Raw genomic sequence first — 20,342 nt, 5'->3', positions numbered from 1 at the left:
TTCATTGGGATTTGGCTTAAGACACTGGTGAGACATGAAGTACAACCCACTTGGATAAAATCTTCAACCTCTTGGAATATAAAAAGAGGTTAGATTCAAATTCTGTAAACAGGGTCACTTGTCAAGTGTTCCTGTCTCACCCTCACTGCACCCTTCGTTTCTTCTGGTCTGTCTACCAGTCATCCCTGCCACCTGATCAAGCTCAACATCCAGTGGTGACATGATGACAGCAATACTTACCAATTCACTATCGTTTCAATGGCATATGGCTTCTGTCAAACCCTTATGATAATACAGTACAAGTAAGAAAGAAAAAACTCCTCACTACTGAGACGCTGGAGCCAGATCTTCATTTATTAAATGGCAAAGTTCTTGATCAGCAAGCCTGTTTCTATCTGGTGTTGTTTTTTCACCTTGCTTCAGCTTCTTCTCACACATCACAAATAGAATTTGGTCCCCATAGCTTGGAGTCAGGGCACTATGGCTTCTTTCTTGGGCATCATCAAGCTAACATTGTACCAAATCTTGGGCCTTTATTTTGTGAAGCAGATTTGTGTAGGCTTTAGGTCTTTTATAACCAGGCTCCATAGGTGCAGACTTGGCCCCTTAGCACTCACCTGTAGGACTTTTTGCAATAGTCTACTCCTTGGAGGAACCCACTGACCTTTTGGTCTGACCCTTAGGAATCAAAGGGTCAGAATCTGACCCCATGGCCGACAGATCTTCTGGGACAAATTAACCATAGTTGCTTATCGACCAGAGGTACCAAGAACTTTTAGTTCCAGGAACAACTCTTCAAGGAACTAAATGTGCCCTGTGGCTCTTTGTTGTCTGTGTTTCCACCGCTGCCTGAAGTCCTGCAAAGATAATGCAAATCAGGACATTGACTTGAAATAAAAACACTCTGGGTACACAACCAATCAGAGACATTCAGCATTGTAGGCCATATCCCACAAAGTTCCTGGACCTACTCCCTGAGCAGGGACTTTTTGGGGGAATAACTACTCTGGAACTAAGTTTAGACCGTGATTCCTGCTGTCCAAATGCACAGAGTTCCTATTGTTGAGGGGGACTAGGGGGAAGTTCCTGCTGTCAAAAAGCCCCTGATGTCAATATAATTGATCAGTTTTGTAACCTAGTTGATGTCAAGTTTTTACTGGAGTAATTTTTGATTGTTTTTAAGAAACTATTATTTTTGTCACTTAACACAAGTAAAATGAATCCAATTATATTTCTAGGTTTCTATCCAGATGTAACCCACATCCCAGACAGATCTAGCTCCAAGGAAAGGTCAGAGATGTTCTTCACAATTTTTCTCTTTTCTTATATGATGTTATTTGTGTTTTATAATTCTTTGCCTCTTTACATTTTCAGGATTGTATGAAATAAGATCTTGCTCCGAGCCTTTGCAAAGGATGGCTCATAGGTGGGATTCATACTTCCATAATCCTCCACCATTAGCATCGGACCCCAGCACTTTCAGAAGGCCTCAAGAATCAGAAAGAAGTCCTCCTGACCATATTGAGAACTTCATCGGACACCATGATTTCTCCAGCACAGTGGCTTCACATGAAACCCCTCCTAACTCAAATTTCAACACAAATTGTTTCTCAGACCCCAGTGTTGGAAATTCTCGTTCAGACTGTGTTTATCAGAGATACTACAAAGACACTCAGTGGCAAGCAGATGACAGACAACACGAAAAAGATTACTTGCCAAATAGTGAACTCTCTGACTTTTCCACAGATGGACTGTCAGCATCTGTATCTTTTCCTTCATCTTTTGCAACAGACATACAAGGACTAAACCAGGACTGTGGAATACTAGCTACATCATTTCTGGAGAACTACTCTGATGTCAGTAGCTGCTCAGATGCAGATGCCAATGAAACAAGACCCTCCTGTAAATTTGCTGCAAGTAGTTCATTTCCGAAACCTAAAATTGGTGTGGCTGCTAAACACAGCTCTTCCGAATGGATTCTTCCTCGTCCTGGAAACATGAACTTTCAAACTGAGAGTCAATGCCCTGGCATGTCAGAGACCACAGTCCGCTTGCAAAGCCCTTCAAATGTACATACAGGAGAACACATAGTTCAGATTGCACATGACAAGATCAGCAGTCCAGACAAAACATTCAAATACGAAGGGGAAGATCAGCTGCCTGCTACCTCTGATGTGGTGGCAACTTCCAGCACTGAGAATACAAAGGATGCAAATGATACTAATGGTGGAAATCGGAAACAAATGAATGAAGTTGAGACAAAACAAGGGGAATCTTCCAACATCCTGACAAGTACCTCCAAAAACTTTATTGATGGAAAAGAGGAGTTCCCAGTCGGCAATAAGAAAGAGCAGATTTCAGAAACTACTCTAAATAGCATGACCACTTTTGAAGATGAGCAAGATCATGTTGATGAAGAGTTAATTGAAGAGGGATTAAAGCAATCAATCCTCCAGGAAAATGAGGGATTTGATAACTCCACTGGTGGTCAAGCTAGAGACATGATGGAGGATCAGCTGGATGAAAGTGAAAGGTTGGAAGGTGAAAGGAAAGAACCCGAATCCGCGAATGGTCAAGATAACATGGAGACCAACAGTCAGGAGACTAAAATGAAGTCAAACACTTCTCAATCTTCAGATCCACTTGTCATTGATGCGTCTGACTCTAAGGATGTCACTCATGGATTGGGAGAATGCACCAGTACCTTGAAGAACAAACCTAAATCCTGTTTACAGTTTCCCGAGCATCTGGAAAGGATGGAGGAGGATAATGACTGTACAAGCTCTCTCGCTCCTGGTGTAGGTGATCATTTCAGCCTTGCAAGTGACGAGGATGAGGCAAGCATGGACAGTCATTCAGAGCTCTGCTTACAGCCAAGTAGCCCAGACAAAGGGGAAAATCCCAGTCAAGACAACAAATGGACAAGTCAAGTAGAGATGGCAAATACTGCTACTGCTTTAGATTCTGATCAAAATGGTCCTGGTGAAATTCTATCTGTTGATACTGGAGACAAGTCAATGCAAGGCGTTTCTGATAGCATGGATGACAGCAAACAGTCAAATACTTCAAGCACAGACATGTATCCCTGTCTTCAAAAAGAAAGGACAAGTGCAACAGAAAAAACAAATACGACTTCTTGTCCTATTCAGGATCAGCCACCTATTGAAACCCTTGAGGCACTTGAATTGGACAGTTGTAGTGGAGATGTGGCTGAAAATTCAAGAGAATCATTTCAAAGGTTGGATGCATCTACAGAAGAATCATCAGTACTTGACATGTTGTATGGTGAACCTCTCTCAAGAGAGGAGTCTTCTTGTGACACTGAAACAAAACTTGACATCAATCAATATGAAGACCCATCTTTGGTTGGACCTGATGATAACAGCATGGACTGTTCAGAAAGCCGAGCACCTCAACTAAAGTCCTCAGCACAAATGAGAAACCTTCTGCAGCCTGTTGTAATATTGAAGACCTCAGAACCAATAAACACAATAATGAATTCCTTGCAATGTGCAAATTGCCGACACACAACCCTAAATATGGATCAACTTATTGAACACCAGCATAGTTGTCATTTAGTGTACAACTTTCAGTTTTGCGAGACATGCAATATCTACCTGATGAGGAGTGAGGAAGCAGAAAAACATGTGTGTGGTGAAACCAAAGGGACTGCTGCTGCAGAGAGCTCTCAGCTGTCCTCTGATTCCAGCAAACGGAAGAGAGGGAAAAAAACAGGCAAGCATAAATGCATAAGGTGCCAACTCAGATTTTCAAAACTGTATCAGTACATTGGGCATATGAGGTCTCACACTGGCAAAACACCTTATCTCTGTGATGGATGTGGCTTATATTTTTCAAACTCTACTTCCCTACGAAGACACAAGGTTATACCTGGGAGATGCAAGAAGTCAGAACGGCCTGTTCAAGATTCCAAGTCTGACATCAGCAAAACAGAATCACCACCACAAAAGACCTCAGTCCAGAATAAGCCATCAACAAGTCTACTCAAATGTCATGTAAAGCTTGTTGACGTCTCCAAAACTCATCTGTGTGTTCTATGTAGTAAAACCTTCTCGACTTCACAGGAGGCCAAAAAGCACTTCAAAACCGAACACAAGGAGAAGAAAGTTTCAGTTCCTTCAAATCAGTGTACTACAACACAAAGCAATGAGAAAAGCCAGACAAAGAACGAGACTAGCAGTAAATTCAAATGTCCTCTTTGCCCACGCGTTTTCAAGTTCTCATACAACAGGAATAAACATTTACGCTATTGTGTCAAAGATTCAGTATATGGTGGCAAAGGAAAAACTGATGGTAAATTTCCATGTCCCTTGTGCCATGCAACCTTCTCTTTGTCAGCAAACCGGAAAAGACATATACATACATTTTGCCTCAGACAATATCTTGGTAGGCTTGGAAAAGTAAGCAAAATGTCAAAGCAGAAGTTTCAACAGATAAAAAACGGGGAGACTGAACAGTCAAGACAGTCAAAAGAAAATGAGAAGAAAGCACTGACAAAAGAGAATGAGAAGAAAGCCCTGACAAAAGGATGTGTGCAGATAAAACGAGCAACCCAAGCTTTAACAGCAAAGACTACACCGCGTTACTATTGCAACCTTTGTCCAGCAGTATTTTTTGATGGCTCCGGAAAGTACAGGCACATGAAGAAACATGAGTTGTTCAAACTCACTGGAAAAGTTTTTAAGTATCGGAATTCAGTTTCATCAGTTTCATCAACTGAAACTAAGAAAAGTCTAAGCTGTTCTCTTTGTGGCAAATGTTTTGGCACAACGCAGTCACTGGTGAAACACAAGCGCTATCACAACAAAGCAGAACGACCATACGCCTGCCTGCAGTGTGGGAAATCATTCAAGAGGCAGGCCCATCTGATTGGTCACACAGTTACACACCAGAAAAGGTTGCAGTGTACGGTCTGCAGAAAGATTCTACCAACTGTTGGAGAACTCATAAAGCACAGACGCTTACATCCTCAAAAAGGAAACCTAAAATGCCCATACTGCACTCAGGAGATTAAGTATCCTGCTCACTTCCTCAAGCATGTACGCTCCCACCAAAAACAAGAGGAAAAGGCACCACAGCAAGAAGAAAGACTGTCAATAAAAACAAAGCAGTCCTTTGAACCTGTGAAAGAGGAGAGTGGAGTGAACGAGCTGCAGTGTTCCCTTTGCAGGGAGGTATTTTCTAATGCCCATCTGCTGAGAAAACATTGTCTGACTCATGTATCCAGATCTACGAACAAGTGTCCCTTTTGCAAGAATAATTTTAGTAATCGCCGCTATTTGCTTCGTCATTTGGTCGTACATACTGGTGATAAACCCTTTTCCTGCATTCACTGTGGGAAACAGTTTTACCGGGATGTTTACCTTCAACTTCACGCTGAGAAGTGTTCAGCTGCCCCAACCACACATCATGTCAAAGCAGACCCTGACACCCAAAGAAAATGTTCTCTTCAGTGCTCCTATTGTCCACGGGTGTTAAAGGACAAAGCCCGCCTGATGGCTCATCACAAAGGACACATGGCAAACTCTCTGGTTCTGTGCTCAAGATGTCGGAAGTTCTATGGACCTAAAAGAATAAAATATCATCAGAGGAAATGTAATGGTACTTTAAAGGATAATGCTGCCTCATCACCATCTGTTAATATCAATTTAAGTGAAAGCACACCACAGGTTGTCAAGAGAATGCCTTTACAATCGAGTGCAACCAAGATGCTTCAGTTCAAATGCTCACACTGTTCAGAGAGGTTCAGGTACCGATCATTGCTCTTGAGACACCTTGTTAAACATACTGGTTTGCAGCCCTATGCATGTTCACAATGCGGCAAGAGATTTCGGAGTCGTACTATGTGTACACAGCATGAAGCATTCTGTGATGGGGACCACAAGAGTATGGAGTCTGACGTAAAAAGTGATGCTGCAACACAATCCCCAAACATCCCCAATCTCAGAGAGAAAGCACACAGGCCCCAAGTAAAAGGTGACGGTGAATTCAAGTGCAAATTCTGCACCAAGACCTTCATGAAACCCCGCAACCTGAGACGTCATATTTTGACACACAATGAAGTTAAGCCATACCGCTGTAAAGCCTGCGACAGCTGCTTCTCAAGGTATGATCATTTAAAAGTACATCAGTCTCGTTGTAGAGGGAAAAAGCAACGCTTGCAAGTTTGTATTCCCAAAATCAGCATAAATGATGTTGGCAAGGGATGGCAAAATAAGTTTGGGACTGATTTTGCTGAAAAACAGGAGACGTTTGAATGCAGAGCCTGTTCAAGAATCTTCCCAACTCAGTCTAAACTTTCTCGACACAACACTCTGTACCATATAGAGAAACGATTCAAGTGTCCAAACTGTTGCTCAGCATTCTCCCATGCAAAAACTCTGAAAATGCACAGGAGGATGAGAAAGTGTAGAAAGGTCTCTTTGTCAACATCAGCAACATGTCTACCACCAGGCAACAACTCATCCACAGAAAATCTGATAAAACCCCTGCATGAGGTGCGCAGTAGTGTTTTTCAGAGGATCCAGCCCTATCTTAGCAAAAAGCATAGACACGTGTGTAGATATTGTCCCCGTGCTTTTGTAACCAGTGGGCAGTTAGACATGCACACTCGCCTGCACACAGGTGAGAAGCCGTATGCCTGTGATTATTGTGGTATGAGATTTATAAGGAAAGACTATGTGAAGCGTCATTACCCAAAGTGCAACAAGAAGGGTGGACAAAGTAAAGTTCTCTGTGATGGATGTGGTGGATTTTTCTCTCCTGATAAGCTACAAAATCACAAAAAAAGTTGCATCTTACTGCCAAGCTTTGCAGAGTCAACAGGTAGCCAAAGCCAACCGTCAACCTCTAAAAGCCCACCAAAAGGCTTTTCCTGTGCATACTGTAGTTCCCGTTTTTTGCTGTTTTCACAGCTCCAAGAACATTTCATAAATTCACACAAGATGGAAACGATGGTATCCCCTGTGACTACTGCTCCCCTACAACAACATCTGTCAAATATTCCCAACATAAAGGAAGAGCCTTTGGTTGAGAGTTGTAGTGTTGCTAATGTTATCTGTAACCTAGATACAGCTCTAGATATGGAGGTGTCTGACCAGTTTTACTGCGAAGTGTGTGACATGTCTTTTACATGCAAAAGTGGACTAACTTCTCATCAGCGTGTACACCAAAAAGAGTATCCTTATAACTGTAAAAGATGCAAACGAGGCTACTGGAATAAAAACCTTTATCGCAGTCATTCCAGGAAATGTAGAATGCCATGTGTATCAGAGAGCAGTACATCACCACAGCTGGAAGTTCCCTTGAAAGCAAGGATTGATTTTGCGCTGAATGACTCTGTTCTTTATGGCTCCAAATCAACTGGCACTGGAGTTGTACAGACAAACTCCTCCTGCCAGGAGGACATAGTGGATGACTCCCAGAGAAATTCCGATGTACAACGAGAGCAAAGCACCTCAAGTAAAGAGAAGAAACCGGTGCTGTACCAATGTTCAGAATGTGATAAGAGCTTCTCAGATGGCTTAATGCTCATCAGTCACCTTGAAGACCATGGGAGACAGGAACAAGAGAAACGGCGCAATGCATGCTCTAAGTGCGGAAGGGTATTCTCTAGTCAAGGAAATCTTCAAAAGCACTTGAAGGTCCATCTCCTCGATGGAGATAGTTTTTCTTGCCCTGACTGCTCCATGATCCTTGACTCTCTATCTAAGCTTGAAATCCACAGAACATGTCACGATCCAAATAGACCGTATTCTTGCAAATTATGTAATCAAAGGTTTTGGACAAGACCAGCTCTATGTAATCATTACACTGAGGCCCATCCAAATGATGTATATACTTGTCGTTTCTGTAACAAGGCCTATGCAGCCAAAAAATCACTGGCAAGACACTACAAAACTTGGCATTTTAAAGAGCTCAAGGATCAGGAAAGAAAAACGCAGGGAAAAAACAGCAAGGAAAAACAATCCAGCAGTCAACCCAGCTCTGCTGAAAGCAATGGGGATGAAAACCACTGCAGTGGGGACAGCGACTCAGACTCTGCTCCTTACTTTCCATGCCATGTGTGTGGCAAAACTTTCCCAACATCAGAAAGCCTAGAGGATCATCAGCGTTGTCACCTGGGCGAAAAACCACATGAATGTGAGGAGTGTGGTCGATGTTTTTTCCAGGCATCCCAGTTGCAGCAGCATCAACGAATGCATCAGTCTGAGTTTCAGTGTCAGTTATGCGGCAGGGGCTTTGTTACTCTCTTTGCACTGCGTACTCACAAGCATTCTCATGGGAAGAACCGTCCACACCGGTGTTCTAAGTGTGACCTCAGTTTCACAGGACCCTCACAGTTGGCAGAGCACATGACCACCCATCGTGAAGAGAGTTTCCCTTGTGATATATGCAACCGTGTGTTTCCCTCCAAGAGTAGTAGAGTTGAGCATCGAAAAAGCCACTCTAAGTCAAGCAAGCGCCAGCCACCTTCAGTTTCAAGGGAAGATAATGAGAAAGTTGGGTCATCTGAGCTTAAATACCGCTGTGGTGTCTGTAATGACCGTTTCAGAGACCCGGAGGAGCTCTCCGAGCATGGTTGCATTGCAGCTAAAGAGCGACAATACTCATGTTCAGACTGCGATAAGCATTTTCTGCATGCATCCCACCTGAAAAAGCACAGGGCCACCCATAAAGTATCATGGTCTAGTAGTGAATACCCATGTAATCATTGCAACCGCAGTTTTTCTTCATCCCAGGACTTCCTCAGCCATGCTAAAAGCCATGTTGACTCCAAAGCAAAAAGTGATCCCAACACCCAGGAGGAAGATGGAGGTTCTTCACAGAGTTTCATTTGTCCAGTCTGTCACCAGTGTTTCACCAGTGCAACAGAACTAATTGGCCATTTTCCTATGCACCCTGATGGTACATTTGAATGCAAAATTTGTGGAATATCATTTCCTTCAGAGAGTCAGCTTAAAGAGCATGAGCAAAGTCATCCAATATCTGATACTGAATTTGAATGCACAGAATGCGGCCAGAGCTTTTTAGGAGGCAATGATTTCTCCCAGCACGAATGCTCCCACCAAAAACGCAGAGAAAAGGCGACTGGAGACTCAAAGCCGTCAACTAAAACATCCCTTGCGACCCATAATCCCACAGCAGAGGAAGAAGAGGTTGACGTGACGGGAGAGGATGTGTATGATTGCGTTGTTTGCTCAATGCAGTTCTCCTCAAAAAGTAGTCTTCTGGAGCATCAAAATAATCAGCACACAAGAACCAGAGAGAAACCATTCAAATGTGAGCTTTGTGGGAATAGGTTTGCCCTAAGGCGGTACCTGAGAGAGCATGAGAGAAGGCACCGTCAAAAATCTACAAAGCAAAATAGCAATCAGTTGGCAGAAAACAACCTGAACTGTACTCAGTGTCTGATTACGTTCCATACAGCGGAGGAGCTGTCTTCGCATATGAGACTGCATGCTGAAAAAGAAGGTGGAGAGTACCGTTGTGACATGTGCTACAAGTCTTTCAGCCAGTTGTCTTTACTTAAGCAGCACCAAGAGAGTCATGTCGGCGAAATTGTATATGAATGCACAGAATGTGACAAAGCGTTTGCTTTTCCTCACTTGTTGGAGGAACATCAGCAGACACATGTAGGGTCCTCTCAGTAGAAAAAGTGTTATGAACCCTCCTATCTTAAGTTTCCTTTGAATAACTGAAACTAAACTTACTTGAATTTCCTTTCATGCCTTATGTCTGACTGTACCTCGGCTCGTAAACACTATGTAAATCTCTTTGGTATTTTTGGCCCTTGTTGTACATACGAGTCTTTGCTCATGTCACTTTGACAGGGTTTTTTCTCCTACATTTCTACATTTGCTTTCTGTATAGTTTGAAGTTGTAATTTTTGAATTTTCATGCAGTTCAGTAGCGGAAAAGCATCTTGACAGTGTTTGTAAATACAAAAATGTGTACAGTTGATACATATCCTGTGTGTTAGATACAGGTAAACATGATTGGTTATAATGTAAATTAAATGTCTTTTGATAAAGGCTCTTTTTTTTATCAAGCATAATAATTTTTTGTTAGACACTTATTTTAAGATAGCCTTTATTTTTGACTCATGTAAGATTTCAAACGGATCGTTTTAATATTAATTTTCTGACTTCTCATCTATTAGAGGTATCATTGAAATTTTCAGTTCAACATTTTCCTGTTTATCTTGTGTTACATTTTTGATAGAAGCATCTTGTTCAGATGTTTGAAACATGTTCATACTGTATTTTTCTCATAACATGAGAATGTTAGTTTCTCAAGAAACTCAAGTTGATGCATTCACAAAGGAGTAAAATCAACTAGAAAATGTATTTCTGGCTCTATTGTCTTTTTTTGAAACTTCAGTTGAAGATGGGAACGAAGCCAATGGAATATTGGCTTGTTAAATCAAAATCATCAGAATCAGCTTTATTGGCCAGGTATGTTTGAACACACAAGGAATTTGACTTGGTAAATTGTGCTCTCTTTTTACAAGGCATAAGAATAAGACATACAATAAAAATAAAAATATAATAATAACATCAGCTATAAATACAAAAGAACAACAAAGGTGTGACTAATATGTACAGGCTAAAATAATATAATAGTGCAGAGGTAGTTTTTACATTAAAAAAAAGTATATGTGGGTGATGGTTAAATAATAAAATAAAGAAAAATATGTGAATTCTGCTTGGAGAATTGTTGCATTGTATATTTACATGTATACATCATGATTAAGAAAACATGTAACCCAAAGCAGTAAAGCTAAGAAAAGCAAGCCATCCAAATAAGAGCTAACAAATTGAAAGCTGGTGGAGTTATCACAGTTCAAAGCTATGTAGTCAGGCAAACATCAGGCAGAATTTTTTTGTTTTGTGCTGGACAAGCAGTGGCAAAACAATATTTTTTGAAAATGGTGTTTATCCTGAACTTCCTTTGTTTGAATCATTTCATTTCATCATCATCTTGATTTCCAAAAATACAATTGATGTTGTGCTTATTTTGCGCAGCCTTCTAAAAGTTTACCACTTGAAGATAATTTAATATTAGAATTTCATGATGCAATTATCTGTGATCATCTGTTTTTAGGCTTTACAGCATAATTCTTTTGAAATACATCTGTTAAAGTTTTAAGCAAAAAGATGAGAATCTAATATTAGGATGAAGCCCCCCAAATACAAGAATCAGTTTCATTCATACATTCTGACATGAAGCCAAAGTAAATTGAGAGTAACTGCAGGAGCAAAAAACACGTTGTCTTTCTGACTGGAGGACCTGTTTATGTTTATGTTTATTTATTTGCACATTTAAAATAGATAAGATAAATAATATACTGTGCAGGAAGAGGCAGAAAACTCTGAGAGCTTATTTTGAAGCCTCCACCCAAATAATGTTCTAATATCAGAAATTAATTTTAAAAAAATACTAAATTGACACATATAAAGACAATGGTTGATACTAAAAAATAAAATAACATAAGAATATATAAAATTAATTTGTCATTAATTTGGTAAAACATTTAGGAGGATGAAGAAATAAAGTTTGATGAGTTGAGTAAGAGTGGACCTGTGAAATTAATTTGAAGTAAGATCAGGGATATTCCCTTCTCGTTGTATTTTATACAAAAAAACCACATATTTGACAGATATTGATGTTATAGATAATAATATATATAATAATCTTTATTTATAGAGCACTTTTCAAAAACTGTTACAAAGTGCTTAACAACGCCTCAAGGACGTGCAAAATAAAGAGCATTTTAAAAAGCCATACAGACGGTGCAAGTGTCATTACCATTAAAAGAACATAAAATCATAAAAACATATAAAACAAAGTAAAAAGCAAAATAAAAGCAGGACCCTGTGCAAGACACCATGATCAAATAAAATCAGGAAATGCTCTTCGATAAAAGTATGTTTTGAGAGATGAATTAAAAGAGAGCACAGAGTCCGCCAACCTAATTTGCTCCGGCAGTTCATTCCACAGCTGTGGGGCCTGGACTGCAAACGCCTTGTCCCTCCTTGTTTTAAGACAAGTTTTTGGGACTGACAATAGCTCTTTGCCCGAGGATCGCAGATTGCACACTGGAGTGTACGGTGTTAAAAGGTCAGAGATAAAACTGGGGCCGAGACCGTGCAGAGCTTTAAAAGTAACCAATAAAATCTTAAAATCAATTCTAAAACGTACTGGCAGCCAATGTAGTGAAGCTAAAACAGGCAGTCTGTCAAGGGATTTTTGATTAAGACAGGTAAAAAAGCTGTTACAGTAGTCGTACAGTAGATATTAAGAAGCTGGAGTTTCTAAAACAAAGGAGCAGATGAGACATGTGGCTTTAATAACCTAATAGGACCTGACTAAAGCAGATTATTGTCAGGCCAATTGATGTAAAAGTAAAGATAAAGGATGAATTAACCCTGACATTTTAAAGGGGCATGTCTATGACAAATCTAAAACTTAAATGGACCTTGATTCAGAGGTTCCAGTTAACAGGCCTGAGCATTTTCTGGAACACCCCTAAGGTATGATATTTCATTTTCCAGCTGGGTCCTGGTACTGAATTAGAAAAAAAAAAAAACATTTGGAATTGATTCTGTTTGCTTTGCTTCACCAGTGACAATTAAACTTTTTCTGAGTAAGTCAAGTCACAAGTCAGAAGCCAAGTGAGCTGCCTTCAGCTCCGACTCAATCAGTCACATGACCCCTCGCTGATGAATAGCAAAAATCCCTGCAGCTCTGAGTTATGAAGGTGCTTAAACTACAAGGCAGGATTTTTTTTGGTGGAGGTGGTGTAACTTCAGGATGAAGGTAAGATTTTCAGTGCTCGCATACGCTCTACCCTGAAACTTCTAACCTTGTCCAGCAGGTTTGGTTTGAAATAAGATATAAACCCTTTTAAAACCAGCTACTGGCATTGTTTTCATGAGCTCTATGGGCAGATAGTCAGGAAGGAAAGAGTGTCAAGAGACTCATGGATCATCTTTCAAATAATACATTAATTGTGCTTCTTACAGAGACTGAAGGATGCACTAAAGCACTGCACTTGTTGCAGTCATAACATTTCAAAGTAAGATGACTTACAGCTTTGACTTATATGAGTAGCTACCACACAAACAACCCTGTTGTACTGGGCCCAGGAAACATTGGAGCAACCATGTGATCATCTTTTCATGTCACATGATTAAAGTTTTAATCTGTACCTGCCTCCACCTGCCATCAGTGCTTCTTGCCATAGTCTGTCCTACGGAGGAGCTCAGACAAATAAGAAAGACATTAATGCACACTAAGCAACAAGACATACTGTATTTTTCACTCTGCTTGATATCCTGACTGAAATTATTCATTATTAATTGCTGTTTGTACACACATTGACATGAAGTAAGCTTGCCTTCCTGGCTTTTCTGCACCAGTGGCATGAACTTGTTCAGCTTCACTGAGATTCTGAAGGTTGAAAAAATTGGTCTTCAAATTGTAGCCTTAGAAGTTGGAGTAAAAGCACTGACACAATGTGACAAAGTGTTTGCAAAGCTGTTTGACTTCAATCACATTTTTACTTTTAAACATTTAATGTCTCCCTTGCAGAAGAGGAACAGAAGCAAGGGTTATTAAGTTAGTGGATGCAGGATCTTCTGAACCTCATGGAAGACAATCAACAAGGGGGATATTACAGTAGATTAGTTATTTCTCTCAGGGCAAGGATTCATTCTTATTTTGTTTTCAAAGAACTCATTGATTCAAAACTAACCTCTAGGTAGGTATTGCAGTTGAAGGAGTCCAGGTCCAGCTTTAGACTATGGGGGTGGCTTCTATCTCATACAAGGCACCAGCTTTGCCCTCTGTCTTTTTCTCTCTCTGCACATCTGGATCTGCAATCAACAGACCTGCCTGTCATCAAACATTTCACTACATGCACTGATGGTCTGTCCCTGTTGAAGTGTTATACCGTACAGAGTTTATACATATACCTCAGGTCCAACTCTCATGTAGCCTGATTTGTCACCACCCTGCTGCCCTGCTGTCTTGCCTTATACCTGCTTTCCCTGTCTCCAGGATCTCCATTTTTCCATATATGCTTTGCTACTTCACCAAGCCCACCTGCCAGCCAACTTTTCCCAAATGACTTCTCTATTTCCCCACACAAACTTCATCCAGTCCCTTTTTACTACTCCCCAGTCAGCTCTCCTTGATAATCTGTTGTCTGTCTGCATCAAGGTGCAGCTGAACTCATAACACTTGTAGTTCTAGGTTGGTAGTTTGCAGTACATTTATAAATCGTCAAAAACAAGACTTCATTTTAATTTTAATTTTAATTTATTTATTTATTTATTATAGGATAGCCCCTTGAGACGCAGCATCTCGTTTTCAAGGGGTCCCATAAGTCCCAAGACTTGAAACTGCAACGTTGTTTACGGCAGCTCAAGTAGTTCCTTCAATTTTTGTCTGGCCCTATAGTTGATATGCAAAAACCTTAGGAGACAGCATTTTGGATGTGAACTGCACCCTGGGAAATACAGCTACACCTATTCTACTGGTCTGTGTTTGCTTGTACCCAGCTGTCATCTGAAGGTCAAGTTACAAGCTATCAACATTCATGGATTCCTTCCTTATCAACCAGAAGGGGGGCTTTACTTGTGAGGCAACGGGACAAGAGCTAAGTAATTCAGTTACATCTTGTTACAGGAGCTACTGCTGCGTCATTGTTTTATGCATTTAATAATTGGACTGTTGGGTGCTTTTAAGGATCAGTTCAGAGGTCATTTTAATTTTATACAGACGTTGGTGATTTGAAGAAACTGTGCATCCATCCAGGAAATGAGAGAACATACATTTTACCATGGGTATTTTCCAAGTCAGCTATTGACATCTTTTGTAACATTGCATACAATGTATGTAAGACAACCAAGGCATGCAAAGCCAATACAAAACAGTGGATTAGAGTGGTATGTAGTGCACCCAATAAATATATTATTTTACTCTTTTTAATAAAAATTCACATGTATTTTTTATAAACTCCTGGAATTTCTTCAAGACCAAGGTGAGTTTTTCAGTGCAGTGTGTGCTAAGTCTGTGCTATGGTTACCTCTGACCTGACACCACAGCAGGTTCAAAATGCCTCAACAACTTGAACCCTGCTCCTATCTACAAAGAAATGGAAACCAAGGCCTCCATCAACCAAGTGACATCAGATGTGAATCTGTGCCCTCAAGCATATGAAGAGTTTAGTATCTTTTGTGCAAGAGGTTTGTATCTACATCTCCCCCAAGTCCACAAAAAATGTTAGAATGACTCACCAACTGATACCACTACTCTACAGCTCAACAGAAAAGCGATTTTGGCCCATCATTACACCATCATCTGATTTACAAAGAACAACAAGGCTACATAGTCCAGCCTTGAATTGGTTGAATTAAAGGGAATGCTGTGTGCTTAACGTGCAAGGTTACAACCTGGGTATCATCTTCTGATCCTGAATCAAATTCTAATCAAGCTAAAGACTGCACTTAGCCTGCCAACTAGTAAGAACATATGCACAAGGAGAAACTAGCAACAAATGGGTATCTATAACTGATTAATGCCAGAGAAAAGCCCTGTTTGTTTTATTGTTGTGTGCAATCAGCCTTGAGGACTCTCCATTAAATAAATGAAAATAAATCCTGGTTCATCAGTGTTTGACTTGTAATAAGTTCCTTTTTATGTGCTCAAGGTTAAATCATTGACAAAAAATCATATAATATGAGAAAAAGTGAGGTGTGCAGTCGAGTCCCCCTTAACACTTGGTGCAAGTAATAGATGAACTGTTAAGGCATTGGAGCCCATTATTCACTACTCACAACTTAAAGAGTGACAGTTATATTTTATACACATGTAGAAGCCAGTAAAAATTATGTGTTTTGGGGGCATATTGGTGTCCATGGGCAAAACTTTCTCAGTGCATCACATGACCTGCAGTTTTAACTGTAGCTACAGCGTCACTCACAGCCAGCCCTAACAGACTTGGTGCCCTAGGCAAGATTTCAACTAGTGCCCCTTGTATTCAGGGTTCCCACGCGTCCTGGAAAACCTGGAAAACCTGGAAAACCTGGAAAACCTGGAAAACAGTTGACCAGTTTTCCAGTACTGGAAAACACCTGGAAAATGGGAGAAAAAGTAAAATGTCCTGGAAAATCACATATAGTCCTGGAAAATTATTCCAACATGGCTGTGTGCGACCTGATCCGATTAACAAACAGATCCCCATTCATTGAAAGTTGAGAGCACGCTGTGCTGGAAAAGACAGCAACACTGCGCAACTTTTTTCACATCTTTTCTCCTTCACTTCATAATCATGCATTCACAGAAAACAGGGGTATATTGTTTATGTTTTATGGTACGTTAACCTTGTAGAGTACTCTTTTGATTCAAAGAGTATTATATTTAAGTTGTAGTGTGACCAGTGGAGTCGCGCAGAGAGCTTGGGGGTCTGTGCCTCACAACTTTCTCTGCAGGCTGAGAGCTAAATTACCGTACTCTTGCTCAGTTGTTCTCAAAATGGGGTCCTGGGACCCCTGGGGTCCGTGAACCGTAGCGTGGGGGTCCGTGAAATAATTTGAATACATTTCTAATAAATTATAAAATTGTGCTGTGTCATTACAAAACAGCATATACACCATTGTTATGATACCATTTGGTGGCTCGAAGGGATATGTGAGTCTTCCTACTGTTAATTTTCTGAAAGCGTTTAAGATCAATTACTTGAAAAGTATAAATGCTGTCATGTTGAGTCCACAAGGAATGAAATGTCCCTCTCTTTTACCTTAATTTTGCAAAAACTAATGGTTTGTGGGTTGAAAACCCTTTTACGTACAGTGTTTTTATGAGAAGCCTTATAATTGCCCAATTGTGTGCATTTATTCTGTTACAAAACTATTCTTACCCTAACCCTAGGTTAGGGTTAAGGTAAGGGTTTTGATTAGGGTTAGGGTAAGGGTTGAGTTAGGGTTGTGTTAAGGGTTAGGGATAGGGTTAAGGTATGATTAGGGTTAGGGTTGTGATTAGGGTTATGATTAGGGTTAGGGTTGTGATTAGGGTAAGGCTTAGGGTTAGGGTTAGGATAAGGGTTAGGGTAAGGGTTATGATTAGGGTAAGGGTTAGGGTTAAGATTAGGGTTAGGATTAGGGTTAGGGTTAGGGTTAAGATTAGGGTTAGGGTTAGGGTTATGATTAGGGTTAGGGTTAGGATTAGGGTTAGGGTTATGATTAGGGTTAGGGTAAGGGTTAGGGTTGGGGTTAAGATTAGGGTTAGGATTAGGGTTAGGGTAAGGGTTAGGGTTAAGATTAGGGTTAGGATTAGGGTTAGGGTAAGGGTTAGGGTTACGATTAGGGTTAGGATTAGGGTAAGGGTTGGGGTTAAGATTAGGGTTAGGATTAGGGTTAGGTTAAGGGTTAGGGTTAAGATTAGGGTTAGGATTAGGGTTAGGGTAAGGGTTAGGGTTAAGATTAGGGTTGGGTTAGGGTTAAGATTAGGGTTAGGGTTAGGATTAGGGTTAGGGTTATGATTAGGGTTAGGGTAAGGGTAAGGGTTAGGGTTAAGATTAGGGTAAGGGTTAGGGTTAAGATTAGGGTTAGGGTTAGGATTAGGGTAAGGGTTATGATTAGGGTTAGGGTAAGGATTAGGGTTAGGGTTATGATTAGGGTTAGGGGTTAGGGTTAGGGTTGTGATTAGGGTAAGGGTTGTGATTAGGGTTAGGGTTAGGATTAGGGTTAGGGTCAGGGTTAGGTTTAGGATTAGGGTTAGGGTTAGGGTTAGGGTTATGATTAGGGTTAGGGTTAGGGTTAAGATTAGGGTTAGGATTAGGGTTAGGATTAGGGTTAGGATTAGGGTTAGGGTTAGGATTAGGGTTAGGGTTAGGGGTAAGATTAGGGTTAGGGTTAGGGTTGTGATTAGGGTTAGGGTTAGGATTAGGGTTAGGGTTAGGGTTTGGGTTATGATTAGGGTTAGGGTTAGGGTTAGGGTTATGATTAGGGTTAGGGTTAGGGTTAAGATTAGGGTTAGGGTTAGGGTTAGGGTTAAGATTAGGGTTAGGGTTATGATTAGGGTTAGGGTTAGGGTTAAGATTAGGGTTAGGGTTAGGGTTATGATTAGGGTTAGGGTTAGGGTTATGATTAGGGTTAGGGTTAGGGTTATGATTAGGGTTAGGGTTAGGGTTAAGATTAGGGTTAGGGTTAGGGTTCGGGTTAGGGTTAAGATTAGGGTTAGGATTAGGATTAGGGTTAGGGTTAGTGTTATGATTAGGGTTAGGGTTAGGGTTAGGGTTAGGGTTGTGATTAGGGTTAGGATTAGGGTTAGGGTTGTTATTAGGGTTAGGGTTAGGATTAGGATTAGGATTAGGGTTAGGGTTAGGGTTGGGATTAGGGTTAGGATTAAGATTAGGGTTGTTATTAGGGTTAGGGTTAGGATTAGGGTTAGGGTTAGGGTTAGGGTTGGGATTAGGGTTAGGGTTAGGGTTAGGGTTAGGGCTAGGATTAGGGTTAGAACTAAACTCATGCAAACAGAACCAGGACCAATCTCAAGCAAACAGAACCAAAACCAAATCAGAACCGAACCAAAACCGAACCAGAACCGAACCAGAGCTGAACCAGTACCGAACCGAACCAGAACCGAACCAGAACCGAACCAGAACCGAACCAGAACCGAACCAGAACCGTACCAGAACCGAACCAGAACCGAACCAGAACCGAACTGAACCAGAACCGTACCAGAACCGAACCAGAACCGAACAGAGCCGAACCAGAACCCAATCAGAACCGAACCAGAACCGAACCAGAACCGAACCAGAATCTAACAGAACCAAACCAGAACATAACTAAACCAGAACCGAACAGAACCGAATCAGAACCAGAACTAAACTCAAGCAAACAGAACCAGAACTTAACTCGAGCAAACAGAACCAGAACCAAAGTCAAGCAAACATTATTAATGTCCTCAGGTTGGCATTGAGATAAATCAGATGCCTCAGCTTGAATGGGCTGATCTGATTTCTCCTCCCAGTGAGTATTTGCCCAGTCTTCAAGAAGACTCTCTCTGAAGGAACAGATGTAGCCAGGATACACAGCCTCCCCTCCATCACCTGTATCCTATATCCTCACATGTGATTGGCCACATGGCTGCCATGCTGACCAATCAAAACAAAGTTCTGCTGTAGGCAGAGCTGGGACTGAGCACTGTGAGAGCTAAGCAGCAAAAGCAAAAACTGGGAGCCGGCTCTCTCTCGATGTGAGCTGGCTTTTTGTTTAGGTTTATATATTTATTGCCCTTACTGTCTTGTTGTGTCCTTACTGTCTTGTGGTGTTCATACTGTCTTGTTATGTCTTACTGTCTTGATGCAATTTTACTGTCTTGTTCTGTCTTGTTGCGTCCTTACTGTCTTGTGGTGTTCATACTGTCTTTTTGTGTCCTTACTGTTTTGTTGTATCCTTACAGTCTTGTTGTGTCCTTACTGTTTTTGTGCTCTTACTGTCTTGTGGTGTCCTTACTGTCTTGTTGCATCCTTACTGTCTTGTTGTGTTCTTACTGTCTTGTTGTGTTCTTACTGTCTTGTTGCGTCCTTACTGTCTTGTTGCGTCCTTACTGTCTTGTTCTGTCTTGTTGCATCCTTACTGTCTTGTTGCGTCCTTACTGTCTTGTTGCGTCCTTACGGTCTTGTTGCATCCTTACTGTCTTGTGGTGTTCATACTGTCTTGTTATGTCTTACTGTCTTGATGCAATTTTACTGTCTTGTTCTGTCTTGTTGAATCCTTACTGTCTTTTTGTGTCCTTACTGTTTTGTTGTATCCTTACAGTCTTGTTGTGTCCTTACTGTCTTGTTGTGTCCGTACCGTCTTGTTGTGTCCTTAAGGTCTTGTTCTGTCTTGTTGCGTCATTACTGTCTTGTTGTGTCCTTACTGTCTTGTTGTCAAGTACCAGTGTTCCATTCACCACATCAAATTCCTTGTGTGTGCAAGCTCACTTGGCAATAAAGCTTTCTTCAATCTTGAACCGTATACACTTCAAAAAGTGATTTCGAAACCATTTTTTAAAAACCAAAAGTGGATAACAAGCTTTTAGATGTTTACTGGCATCAATCCGCAATTTAATTCAAATTTTATAAAATAAAATAGTATTATTTTTCCTATTATCTTCAAATTTTCTTCCTCACTCATTTAGGGCGCAGTCGGCGCCCCCTAGCATTTGCCTATACTGCCTATACCACGGGCCGGCCCTGGCGTCAATCTCAATTCGCGCGGTGCAGCCGAGTCGCTCAACATAACCAACCACTTTCTCTAGGGGCT

General features: G+C 40.9%; 1 protein-coding gene across 2 annotated transcripts in view; it reads left to right on the top strand.

Moving 5' to 3' along the window:
- znf1035 (zinc finger protein 1035) overlaps positions 1 to 10,370 on the top strand; it is a 29,766-nt gene extending 19,396 nt beyond the window's left edge. For both annotated transcript variants that reach the window (XM_034697084.1, XM_034697085.1), the window contains exons 3-4: positions 1,239 to 1,290; positions 1,375 to 10,370. In XM_034697084.1, the coding sequence (XP_034552975.1) occupies positions 1,416 to 9,674 (8,259 nt within the window). In that variant the 5' untranslated portion in view covers positions 1,239 to 1,290; positions 1,375 to 1,415 and the 3' untranslated portion in view covers positions 9,675 to 10,370. The remainder of the gene's footprint in view (positions 1 to 1,238; positions 1,291 to 1,374) is intronic.
- The last annotated feature ends 9,972 nt before the right edge of the window (positions 10,371 to 20,342 follow it).

This window comes from Notolabrus celidotus, chromosome 12, assembly GCF_009762535.1.
Source record: "Notolabrus celidotus isolate fNotCel1 chromosome 12, fNotCel1.pri, whole genome shotgun sequence".
Lineage (NCBI taxonomy): Eukaryota > Metazoa > Chordata > Actinopteri > Labriformes > Labridae > Notolabrus > Notolabrus celidotus.
The sequence above is the reverse complement of the archived record's forward strand: the minus strand, read 5'-3'. Positions and strand labels throughout refer to the sequence as shown.